Genomic DNA, 26865 nt, shown 5'->3' on the forward strand with positions numbered 1-26865 from the left:
CTGTGTTGTTAATTTTTACAGTTTGTGATCTACCACTTCTACCAGTTAGGTATGAGGAGAACCAGTTAAGAATTGAGTCCCGGATGCCTATTTGAGATAGCCTTTCTAGGAGTATGGGGTGGGAAACCGTGTCAAATGCTTTGGCTAAATCTAAGAATATGGCTAGACAGGAATCGCCTTCATCCAGGCTATTAGAGATGTTCTCAGTCAAATCTAAGATTGCAGATTCTGTACTAATTTTTTTTTTGGAAGCCAAACTGATTGGGCGAGAGAATCTTCTGGGTTTCCAAATGGGAGATAAGTTTACTTTTGACAATTTTTTCGATGATTTTTGATAGGACACTTAGCAAAGAAATGGGTCTGTAGTTTTCGATATTTGTTTTGTCGCCACTCTTATAGATTGGGATAACCGTAGCATGTTTTAATTGGTTGGGGAAGGTGCCACTTTTGAAACTTAGATTAACAATGTGTTTTAACGGTGTGGTAATTAAGTGAGCTATGTGTTTTAGTATTTAAGGTGAAATTTTGTCATTACCTGCAGCACTATTTGTTTTTATAGAGAGTATAGTGTCAACAATTTCTTTGGTGGATGTGGGGGCTAGGATAAGTGTGGGATGTAGAAAGTTCTGTTGTCTTACCCTTGAAGCTAGAAGATTTTGGGTTTTATTTGTGGCTTTCAGAATTTTGTTGGCTAAGTTTGTGCCGATATTACTAAAATAATGGTTGGCGTGATCAGCTAAGGTTTCTGGGTCTTCGTGAACTTGGATATTTTTCCCATTTATAACTAGTGATTGAATGTTGAGTGAGGTTTTTTTTTATTTTCTGATATGTCGTTGACTACGTTCCAAATTACTTTGCTGTCATATCCTGATTCTTCAATTTTTTTATTATAATATTTTTGTTTGGTTATTATTATCAGGTTATTGCAAATGTTACGATACTTTTTAGAGAAACGTGAGAATTGGGGGTCAGGGTTATTTAGTGCTTGTTTGTGGAGTCTGTCTCTTTTACGTATGCAGAAGATAAGGCCGTTCGTAATCCAAGGTTTCAACTTCTTGTTTTTGTTGGAGGCTGTTTTGGTGGGGAAAGACGCGTAATTAATGTGGGCAGTTAGTGATGAAGAAAACGTTGAGTCCTTGAGGCATAATGCTGAAGGATTTAGCAATGGTTTAAACTCGCGATGCCTGGATGGGATTCCAAAGCACTCAGCTACTAGCCGGTTAAGCTGATGTGTTTTAAAGGTTTCCGTTTTAAACAATATAAGTTTTTTCCCTTGAAGAAAATACTAAAGAATTTTCGTCTAAATATTGTTGAGATACCTCTGACTTGTCGGTATAATAATTCCATCTTCACTCCATTCACCCACACAACTTACTACATACCTATCGCAATGGGATACCATGGAAAAAATTGGTGCTTTTCCGTTTCTTTGTGAGGGTTGTAACACTAGGAGGTTTTGCTTCTATCCCCCGGAGGAGCTAACCTACAAACCTTGCACATGGCCATAAATCAACCATCTACACATGGCTACCAAAGAATATTTTTAGGCAACGACATTTTGTATCTTTGAAATCTTTTTTAACCAAAGACAAGAAGAATATAGAAGTTAATTTATGTCTATGACATGTAACTACTTTCATTATCTGTGGTAGATAGTTGATTTATGATCTGTGGGTTGTGCGTTATATTTGCTAAAACTGCTGAGCATCTGGCTTTGCGGCACCAAGTTTGGTTATTTTAATTTAAGTTGACATGACAGTTTCGCTGTCGAATCGTGATTTATAATAACAAGAAATGTCTGATTCGGAAGCAAGTAATTATTCCGGCAGCGGATCAGAGGCGGGAAGTGCCGTATCGAACCATTCGAGAGTCAGCGTAAGATCACAGAAATCAAATCGATCTGCTCAATCAAATAGATCGCGTTCAGCTTCAGGTTCTCGATCTAGATCGAGGTCTGGTAGCCGATCTCCGTCTAGAAGTCCTTCCCGGTCTCGTTCAGTTTCAAGGAGTCGATCGAGATCCCGATCCAGGTAAACCTCGCCTGTTTTCCCAAAACATAATTATGTTGTCGTGTCAGTTTGTCTTAAGTTTTGTTTTATTTGTAGGTACTAGATCTCAGCGTAATCGAAACGTAAATATTTAGCAAACCGGAAATCACGATATTAGCACCTAACAAAAAATATTTTTTCTGGTAAACAAAATGTCTTCCAATGTCTGTTGTATTATTTTGACGTTTCGATAAATATACAGAAAATAGGACATTTATTTTAAAAACACTTTCTATGAGTTAAGTTGGTAATTATTCGGGATCGCTGGCAATGCTTAATACGTTTTTTTTTTTAAATAAAACCTTTTGATTCACCTTAATTACTATAAAAGGAAACTGACTGCATTTTGGAAATTTTAAATTTTTAATTACGTAAAATGAAAATTCGCTTTCGTTGTATGGGATGACAGCCATTTTAAAGAATTTCTGTCAATTGGTATTCATGATTCGACGTTAGTAGCTAGAAAACGAACGGCTAGAGACAATTGAATTACGTTAATTAAAAAATATATATATAGTGTAATTTAATATCCGGCAAAATAGTGCCTACCTAGAAAGCATAAATTATTTATTTAGGTATTATTATTATTTTATTTAACCTAACCTAAACTATCCTAACCTATCCTTACCTAACCTAACCCAACCTATAATAGACTAACCTTTTAAAAAAATATTTATTTATTTATAAAACATGCCTAAATACCTTTATTTTATTTTCAGAGTTTGGCCAAAATAGTACCTAATTTGTATAGAGTAAATGGTAACTCTAGCCACTTTTATGGTATTACATATACCAATATAAGAAAATGTCATCAACAGAAATTATTTTGGCTGTCATCCCGTATGACGAAAGTGAATTTTCATTTTACTTAATTAAAAATTTCCCAAATGCATTCAGTTTCCTTTAATAGTAATTAAGGTAAATCAAAAGGTTTTATTTAAAAAAAATCGTATTAATCGTGGCCAGCGATCCCGAATAATTACCTTTATATTTTTAAAAGTAGGAAGTAAGTATTTCAGTTTACGGAAATGGAAAATAATGCAATTAGGTATTCTTCGCACCATGTTTTGACATGAAAATATTAAAATACTTAGTAATTTCTATAATCTGTGCCTATTAAAAGTGCAGAGATTACGGAAATATTTACAGCTAAAATTTACAGGACTAAATAAGAGAAGAAAAGCTAATTTAAAACTTTAGCATCTAAAACAATAGCCACCAAGTGAACAATCGATTTTAATTTGAATGAAATAACTATTAAAATGCATTATTTTCCATTTCCAGAAACTGAAATATTTCTCATTATTGTCTAACTACTGCATGTTCCTATATTCTGCATGTTTACCGACGTTTCTCCTTGTACCTTGTGCGGTTATTTCCTGTGCTCAAAATTATGATGCAGCATGAATAACAATTTCTTTGGTCCGAGTTTAACAAAACACTGTTAGTGCTTACAGTAATTTATATGAAATTATATTGTTTTTAGGTCAGGTTCGGCAGCATCGAAAGGGAGTGTTCAGAAAGATGACGAAGCCAAAGAAGCTTCTGAGCCCGAAGTAGAAGTGAGTGTCCATTTTAATTTTAACACACCAACTCGAAATATTAAGCTTGACCTATCTATGCCCAGACGGTCATTACGAATGCCAATGCCATCCAAGGATTGGTCTTTATTTATTATTCTATCGATTTCCACCATGATTTTGTTGTTTTCCAGGATGAGCAAGAACCAGAAGGAGAAGACATTGTGGACTCTGAATATGACGAGGAGGAAGAGGAGGATGAAGATAGACCGAGAAAGAAGAAGAAAAATGACCGGTTTGGAGGATTCATTATTGACGAAGCTGAGGTATGAAATATTCTATTATTTGTCTTATATTTTTATTTATGTTATATATTTTTATAACATAAATAAAAATGGCTGACTTTACGTTGTAACTAAAATTACTGGTAACAAAAATATATAATAAAAAAAACACATTTTATTACACAAATGTTTTAGAAACTATTCTCACCTCAATCTGTTGTTCAATATAAAATGTACAAGATTCATAAGTTTTTTTGAATTGCGGTCAGAACCTTTGGTTTCATAAAGGTGTAAATTTTAATTCTTCTTTGGTTAATTTCTAGAGTCGAATATAAATTTTTGGTTCACCTGTATATTGAAATAAAAATTAATTGTAGGGCATTCATCCTGCCAAGGGAGCTACATCAGAATCATGTGAAATTATTTTTTTTTCCAACCTCAATCCAACGCCCTCTCCGCTAAATGCTTTCTTATATTATAGTTATATAAACAAATATTTTTCCACCTCCAGACCAAATTTAACATTCAAATCATGATCAGACACCATTTTTGTAAAAATGTGTAGTAGATGCTTACGAAACTAGCTTAGCGTGCTGCCAGCACTGTCAGTAGCGTGCAACTGACGTCAAACCCGTTTCCGACGCGTCGCGTTGTGTACGAATACAACTGTCTGACAGATACTCACTGTATGTACATAGTATCTTCGTGTACGGATGGCCTAACTCTAAAAAGCTGATTTCATAATTGCCTATTTCATTTTGTACTAATTGATATCTCTAAATAGTATTAAAGTTTCTATCCGCATCTGTCTGTTTGTACGCTTAGTTCTTCTACTCAATTACGCAACGCATTTTTATAGAGTTTTCACTATCATTTAGAGATTTTCTTCTGGAAGGTTTATATATATATATATAAAAATTTATATATATATATATCATATTATATTTATAGAAAGTAAAGAAAAATCTATGTTTTGTAATAAGTCGTAAAAAAAATATTTTTGGGTGATTACATCGGTAACGCTGGCTAAACTTTATGAGGTAAATCAAAATAATGTACTAAAGAATTGTATATCTTAAAAAGGCCTACAGAAAAGTCCTTGATGTTATACACGGTGTCCGGAAACTCGTAGTACAAGCGGGAAACTGGAGAATCTACACCACATGGGGAACCCAAAAAAACATAAAGTTTTTTGATTTGAGCATTTTCAAAAAAAAAAAACCAAAAAAAAATATTTTTCGGCTATTTTAGGGTTAAAGTTTTTTCTGGTGTTTAGGGTTGAATAACAGATGTTTTAACCCTGCAGAGCAGAAATATTTTATGATTACACCGGGTTAAATGAAGGGTGATTTCAAAATAATGCTTCAAATCCGAGTTTCTTCATTTGTTTTACTTTCAAATAGTTTTAATTAGTTGGGTACTTTGATCTTCAGTAATAATTTATAAGAATTTGATTAAAAAAAAAAAAATCAACTTCAAACTCGATTTACTCGATAACGAAAGCTCAAATAAAAAAAAAATATACTACAAAATCGACTCCAAATGTGATGTAGATTCATCAGTTTCCCGCTTGTACTACGAGTTTCCGGACACCCTGTATATCTATCTCCTAAGAATAACCCACAGTAATAATTTTTATCTTTTTATATATATAATTGGTTATTTGCAAAGCTATTTTGAGCAATATAATATTAATCCTTATCCAAATAACACATTAGTCTCGTTGGGCATTTCATGTGGATCAAAATTGCCCTTTGCAGAATATCATTCAAATTAATATCTTAGAAGATATCATAGATTTAAAATTGCCCACAACAACAAAAAAAAACAGTTAAGAACCGATATAGTTTAAATCCTTACCCATTTAGTCATATTAGTTATATTTGGCTTTAAATGTAGATAAAAATGCATCGAAAAAAAAAATCGCAATTTGAAAAATCACTCGCAACAAAACGGTAGGCCGCACGCACAAATGCAGGCACCTCTACGAAGGTGGACAATCTGCCACTGTGCGAAACCATGAAATTGACAACCGATGGGTCGTTCCCTATAACTCACTACATACTTAATAAAAATATTCTTTGTTAACCCTTCAGTATTTTAAATATGCATTCAAAGAAGTCTTAACCGTCATTGAATTTCTCATGAAATTTTCGAATGTTTCCGATGTATTTTAAACTTACTTTTTGTTTCTTATTTTAGAAGTTGTCATAAAGACCAATACCATTTAGAAACTGGATAAAATTGTCTTTCATATATTTGTATTTAAAAGAAACAATAATATTTCTAAATAATACATTTTTAATACCAAACACGAAAAATTAAAAAAAAAAACTTACCGAAATATTTTTACTCAAAACGCCAATAACATGGAAATTATTCCATATTTAGAAAACAGTTTCATAAAAAGGTAAAAACATGGTCACTTCACTTTCTATGCTGTTATTACAAACTTGTGAAAATTATTCGACATCAAGGAAACAGCAAAACAATATTTACACTTAAAACTCGATTTTCAATCAAAACGAGGTTTCATTTCTTAAATGTATATTAGCACACACCTGCAAAAGGCATTTATGTTATTAAAAAATATCACTTTAATGAATTTCTTTGATATACAGGGTGTATCGGCACTAACCCGACAAACTTTAACCAGCTATTCCTTAGCACATTTGGAGTAAAAAATGTTATGTACACTTTGCTGTCCGGTAACATTTTTTTTCTTTTAAAAACAAAAAATAAATAAAATTTCCACACTCCGCTACTGCCCACAGTATAGGGGTAAAATAATTGGCAACGCCGCGCTACTGTCATCTCTTTCACACATATTCTGTCTCAAGTCCCGTGTGGTTCCCGCCACCCCGTCTCGTATCAGTGGTCAGTGCTGTTTTGGGAGTTCGCATGTCATCAAGTTTCTAGTTTCGTTTTTGTTTTGTTATCTAAGTTTTTACTGTTGAAATATGCCCCTCAATTATCCACCTGCCGAGCAAGCAGATATTGTTTTTGTTTATGGATTTTGCAATGGAAATTCACGAGCAGCCGTAAGGGAGTATCGCATGAGGTTTCCTGGAAGACGCGTCCCACACCATGCTACCTTTGTCCAGGTTTGTACCCTATCAATTGTTTATTGAAACTATTTACATTCATTGATAATGCCAAAAAGCGATTTTGAAATTTAAACTGGGAACATTAAAAACATAACAAGGGGCCACCAACTTTAAAAATGTAAATTGTACTTTAGGTGATTTGTGTTCAGTGGTCACTAAACGGCGTTTTAAAAAGTTAATTAATTTTAATCTCTAATAAATGCATCATTCACTGCAATTGAATTCACTCCCTTTCTCACCATGGGATTATTTAAATTACTTGAATTCAATTTCACCCCTGTGAATCCAAGATATCAACCGTACCTAGTTAAGAAAATTATAATTTAAAACACTTTGTTATACATTTTACTATAAAAAAATGAAATAAATGAAGAGAAAACGTAAGTTTTCTGATATGTGCCTAAAATAAGTGTTCTTTAAAAATAAAATGAGTGAAAAAGCCCGCGATTGTTTATTTGACATTATTACTGAGCTGAATAATAAAAGCAGTTGTTATTTGTTGTTTTGTTTCAGATGTATCAACAATTGCGTGACTGTGGCATCGGACGGATTGAAGGCGCCGGCGGAGGACACAACATCGTTCCTGTGGCAGTTGAGGAGAGAATCCTGAACTTAATTACCGAAGACCCCACGCTGTCCGTGCGTCGGGTCGCTCTGATGATAGGACACAGGGAACACATGGCGGTATGGAGAGTTCTGAAGAAGCACGGGCTCAAACCTTTTCACTATAGGCGCTGCCAAGGCCTCATGGAGAATGACCACTTTTCCAGAGTCGTGTACTGCAGAAGAATGCTGCATAATGTCATAAGAGATGCAGACTTCATGAAAAACATATTGTTTACCGACGAAGCACAGTTCACTAAAACAGGAGTGCTAAATGTGCACAACTTGCACCATTGGGCTGAACAAAACCCCAAGCTTGTTCGGGAGTCGTCGAGCCAGGACAGATTTTCCATCAACATGTGGGCAGGAATCCTGGGAAATCAAATACTCGGTCCAATCGAGTTGCCTCCCAGACTAAATGGACCGATGTATTTGGAGTTCTTACAAGTGCAACTGGGCGAGATTCTGGAAGATGTGAACCTCGAATTACTACGGAGAATGTGGTTCCAGCACGATGGAGCCCCACCACACTATTCGATTGCCGTGCGGAACTACTTGGATGTCGAGTTTCCTGGTCGTTGGATAGGCCGTGGAAGTCCGGCCATTGCTTGGCCACCAAGATCACCCGACCTGACCCCCCTGGATTACTACCTGTGGGGGGCTCTCAAGGAAAAAGTGTATGCTAAGCCAATAGCCTCAAGAGAGCAACTGCTCGAACGAGTGATGGAAGCCGCTGCAGAAATTAAAGCAAATCCTGCAAACTTAAATAATCAAAATATAACAAGACTACACGCTTGCATCGAAAATAATGGTAGTCACTTCGAACAAATGCTCCAATAAAAAAATTAACATAAACTACATGTCCGCATTTTCATTTATTATTTATTGGTAAAATTCTCACAATGTCATTCATTTACACATCAATATTACCTACATATCAATATTTAATAAAATCTGTAGAAGAGTATGCCCGTCGGCATTCAACAAGTTTTTCGACAAGTGTGTCGAAAAGCGTCTTCTCTCTTTCCTACACACTAAATATTAATGGTTAAAAATGAGACGACTGATGCTTGTAAGCGCGCCAATACGTAAAAACAACGAAACTCGAATAAGAATTGCCAGGTGGGTTTTTTAATCGCTTTAATCTGACTTTAAACAATAATTAAACACGTAAAAATTATTTAATATAATATTACAGTACAGTACTTTGAACCTTCGCAATAAATTTATTTGATTTTAAGTTTAGTTTGTAGAACTCCATTTCAATTTAGAGATTTTTTTATTTTAACAGTCTTATTAAAAAATTTATAAAAACAGTGTGTTTATAAACAAGTTCTGCTAGTTGTAATTATTATTACGCGTGACAGCTGTTTCACCTTCTGACGGCATTATCAAACTTTGGTAAAGCCACTTACAGACGACGTAAGTGATAACTTTCTTTTTTTATTATTCTGGCTTTATTGATTTCCGAGTAAATTGTCGTAAATTATTATTTGCTAATCCCAATATTATTTGCTAATGCTAATAATTAAGTGAAATTTTAAACAATGCAATAATAGGATTATTGCATTGTTAATTTCACTTAATGTCGTTGGTATTTCCAACTGATGACTCAGGGGTTTATTTCCCTGAATAATTAAGTATTTTGGGGTCTAATTATTATGCATTTCATTACATCCGATAATTTAAACAATTTTTATGTTGAATTGGGGTAAGTTTTATGGCTAAGGGAAGGAGTGGAAGGTGAGGAAGTACCTGGATATTCAGATCTGGTCACCAAATACGGCTAGTCATTTCAAGCAACGTTTAAATTCTAAACCTGGATATTCAGATCTGGTCACCAAATACGGCTAGTCATTTCAAGCAACGTTTAAATTCTGAACCTGGATATTCAGATCTGGTCACCAAATACGGCTAGTCATTTCAAGTAACGTTTAAATTCTAAACCTGGATATTCAGATCTGGTCACCAAATACGGCTAGTCATTTCAAGCAACGTTTAAATTCTGAACCTGGATATTCAGATCTGGTCACCAAATACGGCTAGTCATTTCAAGCAACGTTTAAATTCTAAACCTGGATATTCAGATCTGGTCACCAAATACGGCTAGTCATTTCAAGCAACGTTTAAATTCTGAACCTGGATATTCAGATCTGGTCACCAAATACGGCTAGTCATTTCAAGCAACGTTTAAATTCTAAACCTGGATATTCAGATCTGGTCACCAAATACGGCTAGTCATTTCAAGCAACGTTTAAATTCTGAACCTGGATATTCAGATCTGGTCACCAAATACGGCTAGTCATTTCAAGCAACGTTTAAATTCTGAATTAATTAATCAATTACGAAAAAGCGTGGGGTTAAGAATATTTTTTTTAAATTATAGTTGTAATTTATTGTCGATTTTTTAAAAAAATTGCGATATTTTAAATAAAATTTAATAATTATTGTTTAAATAAATTAGCAATCTGGCAGCATTCATTTGCAGGTGGTCAATCCAATGCAGTCATGACGTTTGTGTGAGTGCTTTCCTTTGTCTCAGTGTGTTGCGCAGCAGTTTTATATGAACCGTTTTTTGATTCATCGGGATTGTTTTTAAAACTATACATTCTTTGTACCTTCAAATTAGTGGAAATAAACTTAAGTGTGTCAAGCTGCTCGTTATATTCCGGTAATTCTGGAAGGCTTTTAACATAAGCAATAATATTCATAAATCACATTCCGCGAAGTTGTAAATAACTAAATTTATTAAAAAATATACGTTGTAGGATAGCCTAGCAAGTAACATTTTGACAGAGCACTTACGGTGATTTAAAAAACAACGGCGCTGTTCAAATAATCCAATTATTATTATTGATAAGTACCTAAGTGAGGAAAATTGTTTTTAAAAGTGCTCAGAATTATTGGACTTCGATTATAAATTCAGGAAATCTACTAATTAGTTTCTTAGTTTCAAAATTAGACTATTTAATACGTGAAACGCGTAAGAGGTGAAACCAAAGCATTCCAGAGGTGAAACAATTTAGATACAAAAATAAAACTGATGTGTACAATACAAGAAGACAATCAGTGATTCGCATACGAAAAATGTGAATAATCATTATTGTTAAATAAAATATTTCTTTTCTGGTACTGGATTATGTAATACGGGCTTCGTTCGCAGCAACACGCGAGAGTTGCGATGTTGCTTTCAAATTTTGACAAAGGATAAAACAGTGGTGACATGTGGTGAAAATATGTTTAATTAATTTTTTATTAAAAAAAAACGTTACCGGACAGCAAAGTGCACATAACATTTTTTACTCCAAATGTGCTAAGGAATAGCTGGTTAAAGTTTGTCGGGTTAGTGCCGATACACCCTGTATATTATAATTTAATAACACAATTAACATGTCCTACGTCAAATAAGTCAACTTTTGTTGCTGGCACAAAACAAACAGTAAGGCACTGACAAAAAGATATTTTAAGATAGTTCCATTTATGATGTTCATAATAACATATTTTTAAAAAAACCGAAGAAAAAGACACGAAATAACAATTAAAAACGGAAATAAAAAATGTAAATATTCCGATAAAGGGGCCGTTCAAGTATTACGTAAGCAGATTTATTACAATTATTTACCCCCTTGTCACCAAAAGTAAGCAAAGCTCTTACCCCCCCCCCCCCTCCCATGCTTACGTAAAAATTGGTACCTATATGCATTTTTCTGTTAATGTATTCTGTTTTTTAAGCGAGTACCTAAACATATTAATTATTTTGGGAATCCCCGAATATGTATTCGGTTTTCAAACATAGACAATGTGTGGGTTGCCAATGTATAAAAAAAAAATAACTACTGCTGAGCAGTGCTGACGTAATCACTATCTCGACCCCCCCACCCCCCCATGTCATCAAAAATAAGCAAAGCAAAGACCCCCCTGCCCCCCTATAGTGCTACATAATACTTGAACGGCCCCAAACTCGCTCACTTCGTAAACACATTGGTGACCATTTTGGAATAGGGATGGGATGGATTCATTACGCTTCGAATGTTCACATAATCTCAAACCTCGAGCTTTAACACGTTGTCAGTTGTATATAAAATTAAAACGATTGATAAACTAATGTTTATAAGACAACGTTTTTTATGCATAGCACGAAGGATAACAAATTATTATAAGCAATAATTAGTCGCCTGAAATATCCATACAAATTATCATTAAAAAAATAATAATATTTGGCAAGTCAAAATATTTCACCAACAAATGTAGATATAATATGTCTCGACGCCTTTCCTACAAAAATAAAGTTGGTTGTTTTCAGGTGAAAAAATATAATTAGCAGTAATTGTTGATTGAAGTACTAGTACATATTGACTTATTTGGTGGGTTGGGAATAAGCCGACGTAGCTCAGTGGTCCAGAGCACCGGACCGGACATCAGAAGGTGCGGTGGGAAGGGAAGGTGTTCAATTCCCGTCGGCGGCATTTATTTTTACTCGGTAGATATTTTCAATTTGTATGAATACTTCAGACGACTAATTATTGCTTATAATAATTTGTTATCCTTTGTGCTATGCATAAAAAACCTTATTTTATAAACACTAGTTTATCATTAAAAAAATAATATTGACTAACAAACTAACTATTCGTCACGCCGTTTTAGCCCCCCGTCGAGGGGTAGGCAGATAAAAGTAAAAAGTCACACAACTCTGTATTGGCATACACTGTTCGCCTCAAGCACATTCATGCATATTATATTACAAAATTTACATTTCAAAACTACAAAATATTCATAGTCTTCACAAAACAATTGTACACCAATATAATATTACCGAGAAGATTACAAATTTAGAACACATAAGTATAATAAATGATAAATGGATTAAAAAAATCGGTTGTACATGAGTGAAATGTGAAATACCCCAAAGTAAAATTATTCATGATCCATGAACTCAAATTTGCTTTGAATTTAAGTGTCATATTCAAAATTGGAACTGCTTATGTGACGAACATTTCAGATAAGCGATAAAGTGGGTATATACCCATAATAATATATATATATATATATATAGAATTATCTATTCTATTGGAATAATTTTAGGTAGGCAGTTGACTACAAATTAATTGAAATTAGATAGCTTTGTTTAAACTGAAACACACGGTATTGTCTTTACTTGAAAAGTTTTTATAAAAACATAAGATTGTTCATTTTAATAGTAGATTTATTTTTTTGGTAATTATATAATTTTTTTATGTCTTTTTAAATAAATATTTTTTTTACAATGTTCCAAAATTTTTTACAATAACCGGTGAACGATTTGCGTGTTTCGAATTTCAAAGATGATCTGCCCCATCACTAAACACAGCTGACCAGAGAGCTAACAGAAAAATGACAAACTTATCGTAATCATTCGTAAAAATTAAAAATGATGACTTAAATTTGATGGAGCCCCTTGTTTTTCTTGAATAATGATTATAGTCCAGTCAGTGGGGGATAAAAAAGGGCTCCACCTTGCAAAAGGTTAGGTAGTAGCGATTTTCACATATGTTGTTAAGATTGGGACTCTAAAGAAAAAAAAAAGTTTTCGACCTTGGGAGGGTCGAGCTCGATCCGCCATATTGGATTGAAGGTGCCAAAATTTGGTTTTTTCAAAATGATTATGAAGTGGTTGATTTTACAACCAAATTGTTGAAGGCAAACTTAAAGACAACTAAATTACCTACATTTTTTGTGTAAAGTTTTTTTTTGTAAGTCTAATAGGTAACGAGTTACAGCGGTTGAAAGAACAAAATTTTGACAAAAAATTGTATAAGTCCAGTTTTCTTGATAAATTTTGTACGAACATATTACACAATATCATTTTAACGTATTTCTACGTTACAATATACTTATATAGCATCATCCGTGTACTCGATGACGTTGATTTGTTATAGTGGGATCCTAGTCTACAGCTGACTTGGCAACACTGATTGAGTCCTGGTTACAGGACGTTGCCTGGATGCTCATGTCTGCAGATGTTCTTTTCGATGAAACAATGCCAGTTCAAGTTTCACAAGAACGATTTTTAGCCACTGAAAATAACAAAGTCCGTCTGATTTCGATGCTTACAAAGCAATTTATACAGGATGATTTTACAGTTAAGCAGGCTGAAGAAGATGCTGATGAGTTGATTGTCAATACTGCGATTTCCTTGTGTTCATCATATGACGCTGTTTTCATTATTGGCGAAGACGTTGATCTCCTAGTTCTGCTGACAGCATTAGCACCACCCAAAAGTAGTATATATCTTCGCAAACCCGGGAGAGGCTAAACTTTTGAAAGACTGTTCCGCGAATAGTGTGAAATACAAAGAGGCGGCTGAGAATATTCTGTTTCTTCATGGCATTTAGCGGCTGCGATACAACATCGTCCTTCTTCAACCAAGGAAAAACAAAATTTTGTTCGCTTGTGCAAAACGACACAAGACTCAATGCCATGATAGGAATCTTCAAACAACATGATGCAACACCAGAAGACATAGCAGTTGCAAGAACACGCTTTCTTGTTGCTTTGTACGGGGGTGACATGGATAAGGAAACCTTGGAAGAAGTCCGCTACAAACGTTTCGCAAAGTCGACAACAAAAAGCAAATTCAATCTTGCCTCTTTGCCACCAACGAACGACGCTGCACGGTACCATGCATTTAGAACGTACCATCAAGTCCAAAAATGGTATGGAATCCAAAAAAATCCAGAAACTGGGGCTGGAAACGTGACACCAACGGGCTTGTTCCAGTAAGAATGACAAAGAAACCAGCACCCGAGACTTTATTAAAATTTATTTCATGCAATTGTAAAAAAGGAAGCGGCGTTGCATGTAGCTGCACGAAAGCTGGATTGAAGTGTTCTATTGTATGTGGGTGCTGTAATGGTCAAACATGCTGAAATTCGCTAGAGGTTCACATCGATGTCGAGGACGAAGAAGAAGAGATGTTGTCAATGAAAGCCCAGAATCTCAGTATCACAGGCAATGAGTTAGATGATGACATTGATGACGAAGACTGTTATTAAGTAACATAATTTATAGTAACATAATTCATAGTAATGTAACATAATTTCGAAATCTACCATAGCTGGTATATCTGTGGAGTAGACCTACTGGTGATACCACAATAAAAAAATGCGCCATGTTCTATACCTCATGGTAGTGTGGAAATGAGTTTACAAAATTATTATAATTATGTAATGAATAACCCGAAAAAATTACAAAGTTGGGAATTTCATCATTTTTTAGAAAAATATTCACATTTCCGCCACTGTAACTCGTTACCTATTAGACTTACAAAAAAATACCGTCTACAAAAAATGTAGGTAATTTAGTTGTCTTTAAGTTTGCCTTTAACAATTTGGTTGTAAAAACGACCACTTCACAATTATTTTGAAAAAAACAAATTTTGGCACCTTCAATCCAAGATGGCGGGTCGAGCTCGACCCTCCCAAGGTCGAAAACTTTTTTTTTTCCTTAGAGTCCCAATCTTAACAACATATATCAAAATCGCTACTACCTAACCTTTTGCAAGGTAAAACTCCCCACTGACTGGACTATTAATAATAATTACATACTTTCACGATATTCACATAAATATAAATCATGCACTGCAAATTCAATGCGAAAGACATTCACTTTTAACAAACTATTATTGTATGATTGACCAAATGATTGACATGACCAAAAACACAATTTAATCACGGAGCTCTATTTGTCACTTTAACGGTCAACGGAATAATTCCGTCAATTTGTAATCATGCACTTTGTCATTTTTTAGGATTTTTTTCTTGGAATCGAGTATAAATATTTTAGACAAACTTAGAAGAATAATTATTTCTCTTTCTAACTGTGATCAAATCACATATCTCCGTATTATGGAAATAAAGATAAAATACTTTTATAATGTACGGACCCTTCCGGTCAGATCTATCCTTCCGAGGTTTGAAGGGTTAAGCTGTGTAAACAAATGTATGTCTATAAAAAAAATTAATAAAAATAAAGATAAAAACGCATATGTGAAGTAGAATTATTTTTAAAACTAAAAAATGCCCTTTTTAGAACTATAAACTGTCAATTTCAAAGAGCCAAAAGTGGATTGGATATGTCTAAATCACTCGGACACTTATGATGCCAATTTACACATTGCATCCGTGTGAAGCCAGGGTGGGTCACTAGTTATATTATAAGTAATAATGTCGTTATTTGATGTGGAGAACTAATGCAAACATATATTTCAGGTTGACGACGAAGTTGATGAAGATGACGAGTGGGAGGAAGGTGCGCAGGAGATGGGGATAGTGGGGAACGAGGTGGACGAGCTGGGCCCCACGGCCCGGGAGATAGAGGGGAGGCGCAGAGGAACCTCTCTGTGGGAGTCGCAGCGGGAGGAGGAGATAGAGGAGTACCTGCGCAACAAGTACGCTGATGAGTCTACCGCCACCCGACACTTTGGCGATGGAGGAGAGGAGATGTCCGATGAAATCACCCAGCAGACCTTACTGCCCGGAATCAAGGACCCCAACTTGTGGATGGTCAAATGCAGAATCGGAGAAGAACGTGCCACCGCTTTACTCCTTATGAGGAAATTCATTGCATACCAGTTTACAGAAGATCCACTTAAGATCAAGTCGGTCATCGCTCCAGAAGGTGTCAAAGGATATGTATATATCGAATCCTTCAAACAAACCTACGTGAAGGCCGCCATTACAAATGTGGGTAATTTAAGAATGGGTATCTGGAAACAAGAAATGGTTCCCATCAAGGAAATGACTGACGTGTTGCGAGTGGTGAAGGAGCAATCAGGCTTGAAGTCCAAGCAATGGGTAAGGCTGAAGCGAGGTCCCTACCGGGACGACATAGCGCAGGTGGACTACGTGGACTTGGCTCAGAATCAGGTTCATCTTAAGCTTCTACCGCGTCTCGATTATACCAGACTGCGCGGGGCTTTGAGAACAGCTCAGAGTGAATCTGACGCAGCCAAAAGAAAGAAAAAACGACGCCCCGCTGCCAAACCGTTCGATCCTGAGACAATTCGTTCTATCGGAGGAGAAGTAACATCAGATGGTGATTTCCTCATCTTTGAAGGAAATCGTTATTCTCGCAAAGGTTTCCTTTACAAAAACTTCACTATGTCTGCTATTTTGTCCGAAGGTGTGAAACCAACCCTCACTGAATTGGAAAGATTCGAGGAACAACCGGAAGGAATAGATATTGAACTTGCAGCACCCTCTAAAGATGATCCATCCAGCATTCACTCCTTTTCCATGGGTGACAATGTTGAAGTTTCTTCAGGAGACTTGGCCAACTTGCAAGCTAGAATCATTGCCATCGATGGTGCCATGATCACTGTAATGCCCAAACACGAAGCTTTGAAAGATGCTCTTGTTTTCAAGGCTAATGAGTTAAGAAAATATTTCAAGCAAGGAGATCATGTGAAAGTTTTAGCCGGGAGATATGAAGGAGATACTGGCCTTATTGTGAGAGTAGAACCTCACCGAGCCGTACTCGTGTCCGATTTAACCATGCACGAATTGGAAGTCTTGCCGCGTGATTTACAGCTGTGCTCCGACATGGCTACCGGAGTGGATTCTCTGGGTCAGTTCCAATGGGGTGATATGGTTCAGTTAGATCCGCAGAATGTGGGAGTCATTGTACGACTAGAGAAAGAAAACTTTCATGTGTTGGGAATGCAGGGTAAAGTGATAGAATGCAAACCACAGGCACTACAGAAGAAGAGAGAGAATCGGTTTACTGTCTCCTTAGATTCAGATGAGAACACCATTCAAAAGAAAGATATAGTCACCGTCATAGACGGTCCGCACGCTGGGCGTCACGGAGAAATCAAACACTTGTATAGAAACTTTGCTTTTCTACAATCTAGAATGTATTTGGATAATGGAGGTATATTCGTTTGTAAAACCAGACATCTTCAACTGGCGGGAGGTAACCGATCAGCATCTGGGGCTGCTAATGGCGGAGGGCTGGGCTTCATGTCCCCGCGCATCCAGTCTCCCCATCATCCCTCTCGTGGGGGTGGCCGCGGTGGTGGGGGCGGCGGGGGCAGGGGAGGAAGAGGAGGAGCAAGGGTTAACAGAGATCGGGAACTCATCGGAACCACCATCAAGATTACCAGTGGTCCGTATAAAGGAAATGTTGGAATTGTCAAGGACGCTACAGAAAGTACTGCCCGAGTTGAATTGCACACGCAATGTCAAACCATTTCTGTCAACAGGGATCACATTACCAACGCCGGGGTGCCCTCTAAGGATGGAGGATTTACTTCCTACAGGACTCCGGGACGAACTCCCGCTCTGGGAGCCACCACTCCCCATTACACTGGAGGCAACAAGACTCCCATGCACGGAGCACAGACACCTTCCTACGAGGTCGGCTCTCGCACTCCTCATTACGGTTCTGCTACTCCCTTGCACGACGGCAGCAGGACTCCCAGCGGTCACGGAGCCTGGGACCCCAATGTCACCAACACACCAGCTCGTACCAACGAGCACGATGCATATAGCCTTGAGGACGCATCTCCCAGCCCGGGATACAACCCCAGCACTCCCGGGTACCAGGCTGGTGGCCCTTACACCCCTCAGACTCCGGGCAACATGTACGGCTCGGACCCGTCCTACAGCCCCTACCAGCAGAGCCCCAGTCCCAGCGGCTATCCGGCAGGGTACCTCAGCACCCCCAGTCCCGTGGGCTACTCCCCTGCCGGAGCTCCGCCTTCTCCTTACAACCCTGGTACACCGGGGGCCGGTCTAGAGTCTCTAGGAGACTGGCATACTACGGACATTGAGGTCAGGATAAGAGACTCCCACGAGGACGAGGGTTTAATAGGCCAGACGGTGGTAATTCGAGGAATAACAGGTGGAATGTGCTCCGTGTTCCTGCCGCTGGAGGGTCGAGTAGTGAACGTGGACTGTGAGCACCTGGAGCCAATAGTGCCGCAGAGAGGCGACACTGTCAAAGTTATCATGGGGGAAAACAGAGAAGCTGTGGGACAACTGCTATCTATAGATAACCAGGATGGCGTGGTTAGGTTTAAGAAAGACGAGTTGACTATGTTGCAGTTGAGGCACTTGTGTAAAATGAGAACAAATCCTGGCAATTTTGAGGAATGAAAGGGGATCCAAAAGCATCAGGAATAACTTTGCATGTTTACATCACAGCGAATAATGTAATCTTGAGCACTTTGAGCATTGAAGCTTCGTTAGATAAATAAAACAATTGTATTTAAAGATTTCTTTTTATTTATAACATTCATAATTCCCCACAAAACAGTCGGCATAACGGCGCAAGCTTGCTTCAAAGTATTTTACAAATTTACATTTGGCAAATAATTACCAACATGTTAATCCTAAGCAATCTACCCGTGCATACTTTCAAAACTATGTAAAAAATATAAAATAAAATACCTTAATAATTATTGCAATACTCGTAAAATAGTGCGTATATTACACTGTGCACATTTAGCTTTATACCCCAACCATTGTTTAACGTTCGATTGCAACCTAATCTCAAATATAACATCCTTGTTTTAATAAAACATCACGGGACAAAATAAATCAGTCTTAACTATCAACAACGAAAAAACATTTATATTAATTAGCTTTTATAAATTTACTATTTACAATAATAAGCCGGATTTACATAATGTTTCTTCCTTCCATCCGCACAAATAAAATATATAAAGTAATGAGTGACACAATTATTACAATATAATAAAATGCAATAATTATTGGTGACTTATGCTGGTATATTAATTAAATTGTTATATTATAAATGATTAATATAAATTACAGTACTCTCACAGTAATGCGTCGCTCGATTATCTAACTACTACGTTATTGTTTGAATAGTTGATAAAATGGAGTCTTCTAGCAAGCATAAAATCAAGACACCTTCACTTTAAACGGAAATATGGAAGTGGTGTACATTTTATAATCACTTTCACAATGAGTTTCACTTGCCTGCTTTTCGGGGAGACGGATTAGTGACAGAGTACTGTAGACGAATAAGTATTTTGTATTTGTATTTTGCAATACAATAAAATTGCGCAAACAATATGTAGCTTTTTGAATTAATATGACGTGGAGACTATTAAAATGTGGGATTATATGAATATTAGTTAATATTCCAAGTAGTTACAAAATTGATACATTCACACCAATATACTATTTATAGTTTTGTGAAATCATTCACAAGGGTACAATAATTAAATATTAATTGAAATATTTCTCAATAAAATATGAGTAACAACACTCTTTGTTGACATCCTTACAGGCCATCAATATTTCAGTATGCAATTAAAGTTACATTACATACTTCTTTACTTTATATTATGCAGCCCTGATGTGAGAACACACATTTTATGTGAACAATAATTTTATTATCCAAAAATCACTTATATTCAAGCACATCCAAGAGAATTTCACTTCTAGTGACTGAGAGTTGGGAGAGGAAAATGATTAAATGTAACATTTTCACTATTTAGCACCGTATCATCGAGTCCTTCACTCTGACAGGAATTGAATATAGACCTATGATGTAGTGTAATTAAACCAGAGATCACCTTCATCACAACTACCACTGCACAAGACTGTTTAGAGTTTACTTTAAGATAATGACCGGATAAATGTACATTATATTTTTCATAAAATACTATTCATTATTGGCCACCAGGTGGAGCTATATCGTTGTCTCAGATGATTGCCAAATTTTGTCAGATGGATTAGAAACGTGTAATAAATGGAAATATGTATATGAAATCGTTCAACATCCAACAAAAATACCTATTATTTTTTTTTAAATAATGTCCCTAAATATGTGTTGTGAGGTCAGTATTTTAACACAATAAATAATTATACAAAATTCTGCAATCATGTGAGGCTGCCAACAAATGAAGCTGCCGTCAGGTAAAGCGAGGTAATGAGACGCTCTCTCAAAGGAACCCTCTCCGTGAGCGGCCAGCGGAGCGATCAGTGGAATAGGTTTACTTTCAGGAGGCGTACATGCGGTTGATGTCCCCCTGATACCGCTCCTGGATGTCCTTGCGCTTCAGTTTGAAGGCGGCTGTGACCAGACCCATGTCCGGTGACCACACCTCGGAGCAGAGCTTCACCGCTGCGGGCACCTCAAACCTTTCCAGTTTGCCTGAAAAATAAAATAAATTACTATTTGAGCAATTAAGGGTATAGGAAAGATGAAGGTTGGAAAGCATGTGGCAATTCAGATCTGGCCAATAAAACAGTTGTAAAACCATTTAAAGCAACATTTTTATAGCTCACCAGAGCTATACAAACATAGAATAAAGAATAACACTAGAAGTGCCTTCCATACAAATCTGAATGGAAACAATAGTTCCACTTAGCCCAATAGTCCAGAACTCCGACTCACTCATCTGACATTGTAGATCTTCATCCCATTTGAATTTCGTAAACACAGTTTTGTATTGGAAATTTAAGCCTCGTAAAAGCTTGTTATGTAGTATGTGAACATAGTTAATTGGTGTTCCGATGGTTGAGTAAACAGGTGAGCAGGTTTTGAACATACTCGCTACTCCATCTGCCACTAATACATTTAATTATTCTAAACACGAGACATATACTTGTATATTAATGGTTGAATTAGACAGGATGAACAACAAACAATGCAAACACTACTAGCTAGCCCACTAGCATACACTGATATTAATAACTTTATGGCAGTTTATCGGTCATGTAATTCTCAATGCCAGAATGCAAAAGAAAAAGTAATACATTAACAGCCATTCTAATAAATGTGTTTTAAATTTTACACAACTGATGAACAACCATTTATATATGATAAATGGTTGTTTATCAGTTAAGTAACATGTTATTAATAGAACTGTATAAGACGATGAAAAAGAAATATGTTTATTACATTTCTTGGCATGTTCTGCCAACTCCTTGATGACGGCCTTCTCAATGGCCGTGCTCTGGCACAGCTGGTCGAAGTTGAGTGCAGAGAGTCCGATCTTGGTGGCCAGTTCCTCGATGTGGGTCTGGTTGGGCACCACCAGAGCCACTGTGTACTGTTTGGTGGAGTCACCATACACGCAGATGTTCTCTACGATGGGACATGTCTTCAGTTCGGCTTCTACTTTGCCCAAACTGACGTACTCTCCAGCTTGGAGTTTTACAAGGTCCTTCTTACGATCTGTAAAAACACAAGTTAGATTAATTTATGTAAATTTCATTCTGTACTCTTGGAAAGCAAACACATTTAAAGATTCATTACATTATGTGTAAAAAAAAAAAAAGAGCATTGAGACGGCTTACCAATAATTTTAATGCAACCATCATCGTGGATTTCTCCAATATCACCGGTCTTGAACCATCTCATTCCATCGGCTTCCAGGAAATCTTCATGGGTCTTTCCAGGGAGCTTGAAATATCCTAGAGATACTGAATCTCCTGCAAATCACAATTAAATATTTTTTTTATATTGTATTAATAAAAATAGTATAAAATAAAATCGCTATTTGTGTCGGTCTATTTGTGCGCTTAGTTATTCTAAACTACGCAACGTATTTTAATAAAGATTTCACTATCATTAGAGAATTTCTTCCGGAAGGTTTATGTATATAATACATGCATATTATATTTATAGAAATTAGAGAAAAGTCGAGCAACGCATGGGTACACATCAGCTAGTTAATAACAGAAAACTTATTCAAATGAATTAAATTACATTTTAAATCAAGCTTCAAGCGATATAGCTGCTGATGAATCACATACGTGACAGCAGCATGCCTAGGTTATAATTATATAATTAAGAAGATGAATGACTTACCTCCAATGTAAATCTCTCCTTGCGGGAATGGTTTATTAGTGACTCGGTATTTGCCCTCCTCCCAGTTGACCAACTTGATGGCGGCCGTTGTGTTTGGCACTCCCACCCTTCCTGTTGAGCGATCGTGGCAGTCCATGACGGTGGCCGAAGAAGTGGTTTCCGTGAGTCCGTAGCCGGAGACAACATCGCAGCACAGGCAAATTTTGATCTGGGTGTGGGTATCGGGGGCAAGGGGGGCTCCTCCGGAGATCATTAGGCGGAGTTTTCCTCCCATCAGACTGGACACTTTGCTGAAGACGAGGGCATTGAGGATAGGGGTGTCGTATCCCCTCTTCATCCACCTGTCTTTGTACAAGTATGCCCAACGGAAGAAGGCTCCAGCAAATGGACCTCCTTTGGAAACTTTCTCCGTTATACCTTTGCATATCCTATCCATAATGAGCTGAAAATAAACATAATAAATTATTAGGTGAAATTAATTATTTTAGCAATATTACTATCAAAATGAATAAATGGTTGACGTCATCATTTGTAAAAATAATACTTACGGGGACTGTAGTCAGACAAGTTGGCTGCAGGACGGTGGCGTCACCTTTAGTGCCTCGCTTTATTTTACTGGAGCTATCGATCATGGTGAGTGGGGTAGAGTAACCGATTGGGACACCTAAAAAGATGGAAAAAAACCATTTAAAATTTATGCTAGTCTTCTTCAAATAAAAGGTTTTTATTATTAATAAAATAATAAATACTCCGAAAACCAATTGTAAATCATTGATAATATAATTATTACAGAACCTCTAGACCCCATACAGGGTGTCCGGGGGTAAAGAGCGCTTTGGGGGGTTATTCAGCATGATAGTACAAGTAAAAAAAATTAATAACTTTTCTCAAAATTCAAATGTTAGTTTTTAGGTAAAAAAAAAAAAAAAGTTAAATTGTTTGTATGGGAAAATAAATATTCTTCGATTGAAAAATCACAAAATCACCTCCCGAAGTTAGCGCACTTTACCCCCGGACACCTTGTATAGATTAATGTAGACACAAGATTCTTATAAAAAGCTTGCATGTAGGTAGTGGCAGTAACTCTCGTCTCGAAAGATTCTCTCTTTTGATGATACGTAGACAACAATCCCTAGATTGTATTAAAATATATTTACCGGTGAGCAAGCATAAACTCTCGGCAACCAGTTCGAAGACGTGCGCCAGGGGTAGGAAGCCCATTAGGGTGTCGTTGGTCTTAATTGGTACTACGTCGGCAAAAGCCTTCATGGTGGACAACAGGTTCTGGTGCGAGAGGATCACGCCCTTGGGGATACCCGTGGAGCCAGACGTGTACATGATGATGGCCGGGTCTCTGGGGCTCGGGGGCACGGAGGCTGCAACAACAAATACAAAATAAGTCATATGTGAACCATGCCGGCTACTCCCGTACACGTATGTAGCATAATATGTGATCCATGAAGTTTCACAAAAACACATCATCACAAAGTGTCGCGTGGTGGGACAGACTGTGGTGAAACAGCCAGCGTAGTGAAGGTTAAGCCTCTGGTATGGGAAAATACATGTGTCAGCAAAAAAGGATGAGTGGAGAAACTTATTTTTGATTCATTATGTCAGACCAGTTTGTGTTACACAGGGTCATTGACAAATTAATTAACAGTCCTGCCATCGTTGCCACTATTAAATTACTTGTGCTGACTAGGAATACAAGACAAAATATAACATTCCTATGCAATACATACACAACCAACTATCAGACACACTCACTGACCAATAGGATGCATGACTCAAGTATGGGGGTACTATTGATATATTATTGACTCCATTTATAGAATTAAGCGTAATCTATACCAGCACTTTGTTGAATCTTACAAATCAGAGTAGCGTCGATGTAGTTTTAGTGATTTATCTATATATGTAGTATTTTTCTAGTCTCTATAATATTTTATGTTACTGTTGCATGTTTTACTGATCTTGTTTTATATTCATTAGCTTTAATTATTTTTTGTATTATTCTCGATAGCTTACTGTCTATATTCTGTTTTAAAAAGCATGTAAAAGCCCGGCTGGGCGTAAAACCTAATAAAATAAAAATTAAATTAAATTTTTGTTTAACCCCTCAGGCTAATTTATTAGCTTTTGGGAACAGCTAATAATGGTCACACAGAAATCGTTGTGCTGTCATGGTGAGAAATATGATCTAAACTGTATTAGAAAGAGAAACCATCACGCTTTATATTCAAATATAGAAGTTAACTATAGAAGAATTAAAATTTACACCTTAACCTCTCAGACAAAGACATTTATATACTATGTGTTCCTTTGAGAACTGTCAAAACGTGATAATTTTTGTGTTATTTACGAGTTTTGCTAAAAGCATCATAACTCACGTCTTGGGAAACGTAGCCTCATTCTAAAAAATGTTTTGGAAAGATTATGAAATCCACTATTGCATTGTGTTGTTATAAGTAAATATTTGCGTTTCTAAATATATATTTTATGAAAACGTCAAAAATATGTAAGAATCGATAACTATTATTTCAAAGCCGTGAAAAATGTACTTTTTTCTGAGTATCATAAAGAAATAACACTTTATATATTGAAGAAATATAATTAAAAACTATTAGTAACCTCAAAATATTAACCGTCCAAACTTAAATATTTTTAATAAATTATTTAGAAACGCAATAAATTATGAACGAACAAGATGACAGATTCAATCGGCTTAGATAATGCAGTTCTACGTTCCATAGATATTGTTGAATACAGACGCGTAGCGTTATTCATTATCGATAGATACTCTGTTTTTTAAATCATGGCAATCCGTATACTAGTGATGGAAATAAATCGATTTTTGTAAAATCTCGCGCGTTTACGTGAAAAGACGTTCTAATGTCTTGACCGCTATTATCATATTTACGTCTTTTGACATTTTAATGTTCTGAGTGGTTAATGTAACCAAAGGTTCTGACCGCAATTTGAAATTTTTTTACCAATTATTTTTATATGAAATGACAAAAAAGAGAGGTGACACCTACGTTTGTAATAAATTTTTTGTCTAATAAAATATGTGTTTTTATTTTATTTTTCGTTATCAGTAATTTTAGTTACGAAAAAGTTTGTCATTTTAAAAAATATTTTACGTTTGTATTCAATGTTAGTAAATATATTATGTATTAGTAAAATTTGATGTGGTTTTTTCTGAAGATAATGAAATTATATTAGAAGAAAAAAAAAGTGATTTGATAAGACAAGCCTATATTGCATGCAGCATAACTGTGCAAACACACCCAAATTTGGAAATAACTGTGCTGTTGGTTGACAACATCTATAATCCGTTATCTATTGTCATTTGATAGCAATCAAAACGAAACAAAATAAAGATTATAAATCAAAGGGCAAAAATATCGGCACTTTAAATAACTAAGCATTTTCCTTTCCATCAATTCAGGCCTAGATTCATAAGATTTAATATTACAAGTACATATCTTTATTATGATGCATGGTGGAATGGCAAAATGGAACATGCGGGATACTTATTCCAGAAAAGAGAGCCTTCACAACCTTGGGCCCCTCATTTGCCTGGCATTTAATAAAAATAGATGATTTAACCATGACAGGTGTTGTCGGTGTCCATGAAATAAAATATATATATAATTGATAGCACGATAGTAAAGAATCATATAAATTGAAGATTCAAAAGTTGTCAAAGAAGAAAAAAACATAATTCTACAGATAGCCATTTTATATTATGACTCGAACTCAGAAACCAAGAGACAGAGCTGCCCATAAGGGCGAGGGGAATAAACCAAGTGCGCGGAGTGGGGAGGTGGCGTGGGCGTGTCCCTTTCAGTGATTTGTCAATAAATTAATCCAACAGTCTTCGGCAACTCGTTTTATAGTACCACTATTGAAAATAAATTTTGCTTAAAAATGAGTAGTCATTTTTACAATGGCGCATGAATTCTTCCCTGCCTAATAATCGTAACTGCGGGTGAAAAAAATTTAGCTTGTATTCAAAATTGAATATTTTGTTTAGTTTGAAACTTTTATAAATGTTTTATAATTTACTCACCACAGTTAACGAACACATGAACAGCTAACGGTCCTTTTTTGTTATTTGTTTTTGGGGTGTTATGCGCTAACTCTAGCCATCTTTAACTTTAGCCAACGTTTCGGACAGCATTGCAGTGTCCATCATCAGGGCAGATTATTATATATATTGGTTATATAACACATCTGCCCTGATGATGGACACTGCAATGCTGTCCGAAACGAAAACAAATAACAAAAATACTTTTGGCCGTGAAAATCTTAAATCATATTTGGCTAACGGTCCGGTTAGAAACAAACAGTCAAACCTTGCACAGAAAAGTCCCTCCAATAGACTGTTTTAGCGAACATTACTTTTCTGCAAAGGGTCTGGTTAATTCGATGAGCGCCTGCCGGCGGTCGATGTACGAATGGTGTCTTG

At 36.2% G+C, this 26865-nt stretch overlaps 3 protein-coding genes across 5 annotated transcripts in view; 2 read left to right on the top strand and 1 right to left on the bottom strand.

Moving 5' to 3' along the window:
• The first annotated feature begins 1662 nt into the window (after nt 1-1662).
• Nucleotides 1663-18697, top strand: Spt5 (Transcription elongation factor subunit Spt5). The gene is made up of 4 exons (XM_089651510.1): nt 1663-2030; nt 3535-3610; nt 3763-3894; nt 15809-18697. The coding sequence occupies exons 1-4, from the start codon at nt 1795-1797 to the stop codon at nt 18695-18697; spliced, it is 3333 nt and encodes a 1110-aa protein (XP_089507636.1). The 5' UTR covers nt 1663-1794.
• Nucleotides 6566-12224, top strand: LOC149424382 (uncharacterized). The gene is made up of 3 exons (XM_089631010.1): nt 6566-6956; nt 7473-7838; nt 12207-12224. Exons 1-3 carry the CDS (start codon nt 6813-6815, stop codon nt 12222-12224), a joined length of 528 nt encoding a protein of 175 aa, XP_089487136.1. The 5' UTR covers nt 6566-6812.
• A 1872-nt stretch (nt 18698-20569) lies between the features above and the next one.
• The window catches only part of Acsl (Acyl-CoA synthetase long-chain), a 65471-nt gene continuing 59175 nt past the window's right edge, over nt 20570-26865 (bottom strand). For all 3 annotated transcript variants that reach the window (XM_089651511.1, XM_089651512.1, XM_089651513.1), the window contains 6 exons: nt 23549-23767; nt 22940-23055; nt 22392-22833; nt 21878-22012; nt 21480-21755; nt 20570-20729 (listed from right to left, as the gene is read on the bottom strand). In XM_089651511.1, the coding sequence (XP_089507637.1) occupies nt 20575-20729; nt 21480-21755; nt 21878-22012; nt 22392-22833; nt 22940-23055; nt 23549-23767 (1343 nt within the window). In that variant the 3' untranslated portion in view covers nt 20570-20574. The remainder of the gene's footprint in view (nt 20730-21479; nt 21756-21877; nt 22013-22391; nt 22834-22939; nt 23056-23548; nt 23768-26865) is intronic.

This window comes from Hesperophylax consimilis, chromosome 4 (assembly GCF_061612785.1).
Source record: "Hesperophylax consimilis isolate HC1 chromosome 4, BYU_Hcon_1.0, whole genome shotgun sequence".
NCBI classification, from domain to species: Eukaryota; Metazoa; Arthropoda; class Insecta; order Trichoptera; family Limnephilidae; genus Hesperophylax; species Hesperophylax consimilis.

Coding starts and splice junctions, on each gene's coding strand:
- Spt5 (XM_089651510.1), top strand. CDS start 1,795: ATGTCTGATTCGGAAGCAAGTAATTATTCCGGCAGCGGATCAGAGGCG. Junction 2,031..3,534: donor CGATCGAGATCCCGATCCAG/GTAAACCTCGCC, acceptor TATTGTTTTTAG/GTCAGGTTCGGCAGCATCGA. Junction 3,611..3,762: donor CTTCTGAGCCCGAAGTAGAA/GTGAGTGTCCAT, acceptor GTTGTTTTCCAG/GATGAGCAAGAACCAGAAGG.
- LOC149424382 (XM_089631010.1), top strand. CDS start 6,813: ATGCCCCTCAATTATCCACCTGCCGAGCAAGCAGATATTGTTTTTGTT. Junction 6,957..7,472: donor ACCATGCTACCTTTGTCCAG/GTTTGTACCCTA, acceptor GTTTTGTTTCAG/ATGTATCAACAATTGCGTGA.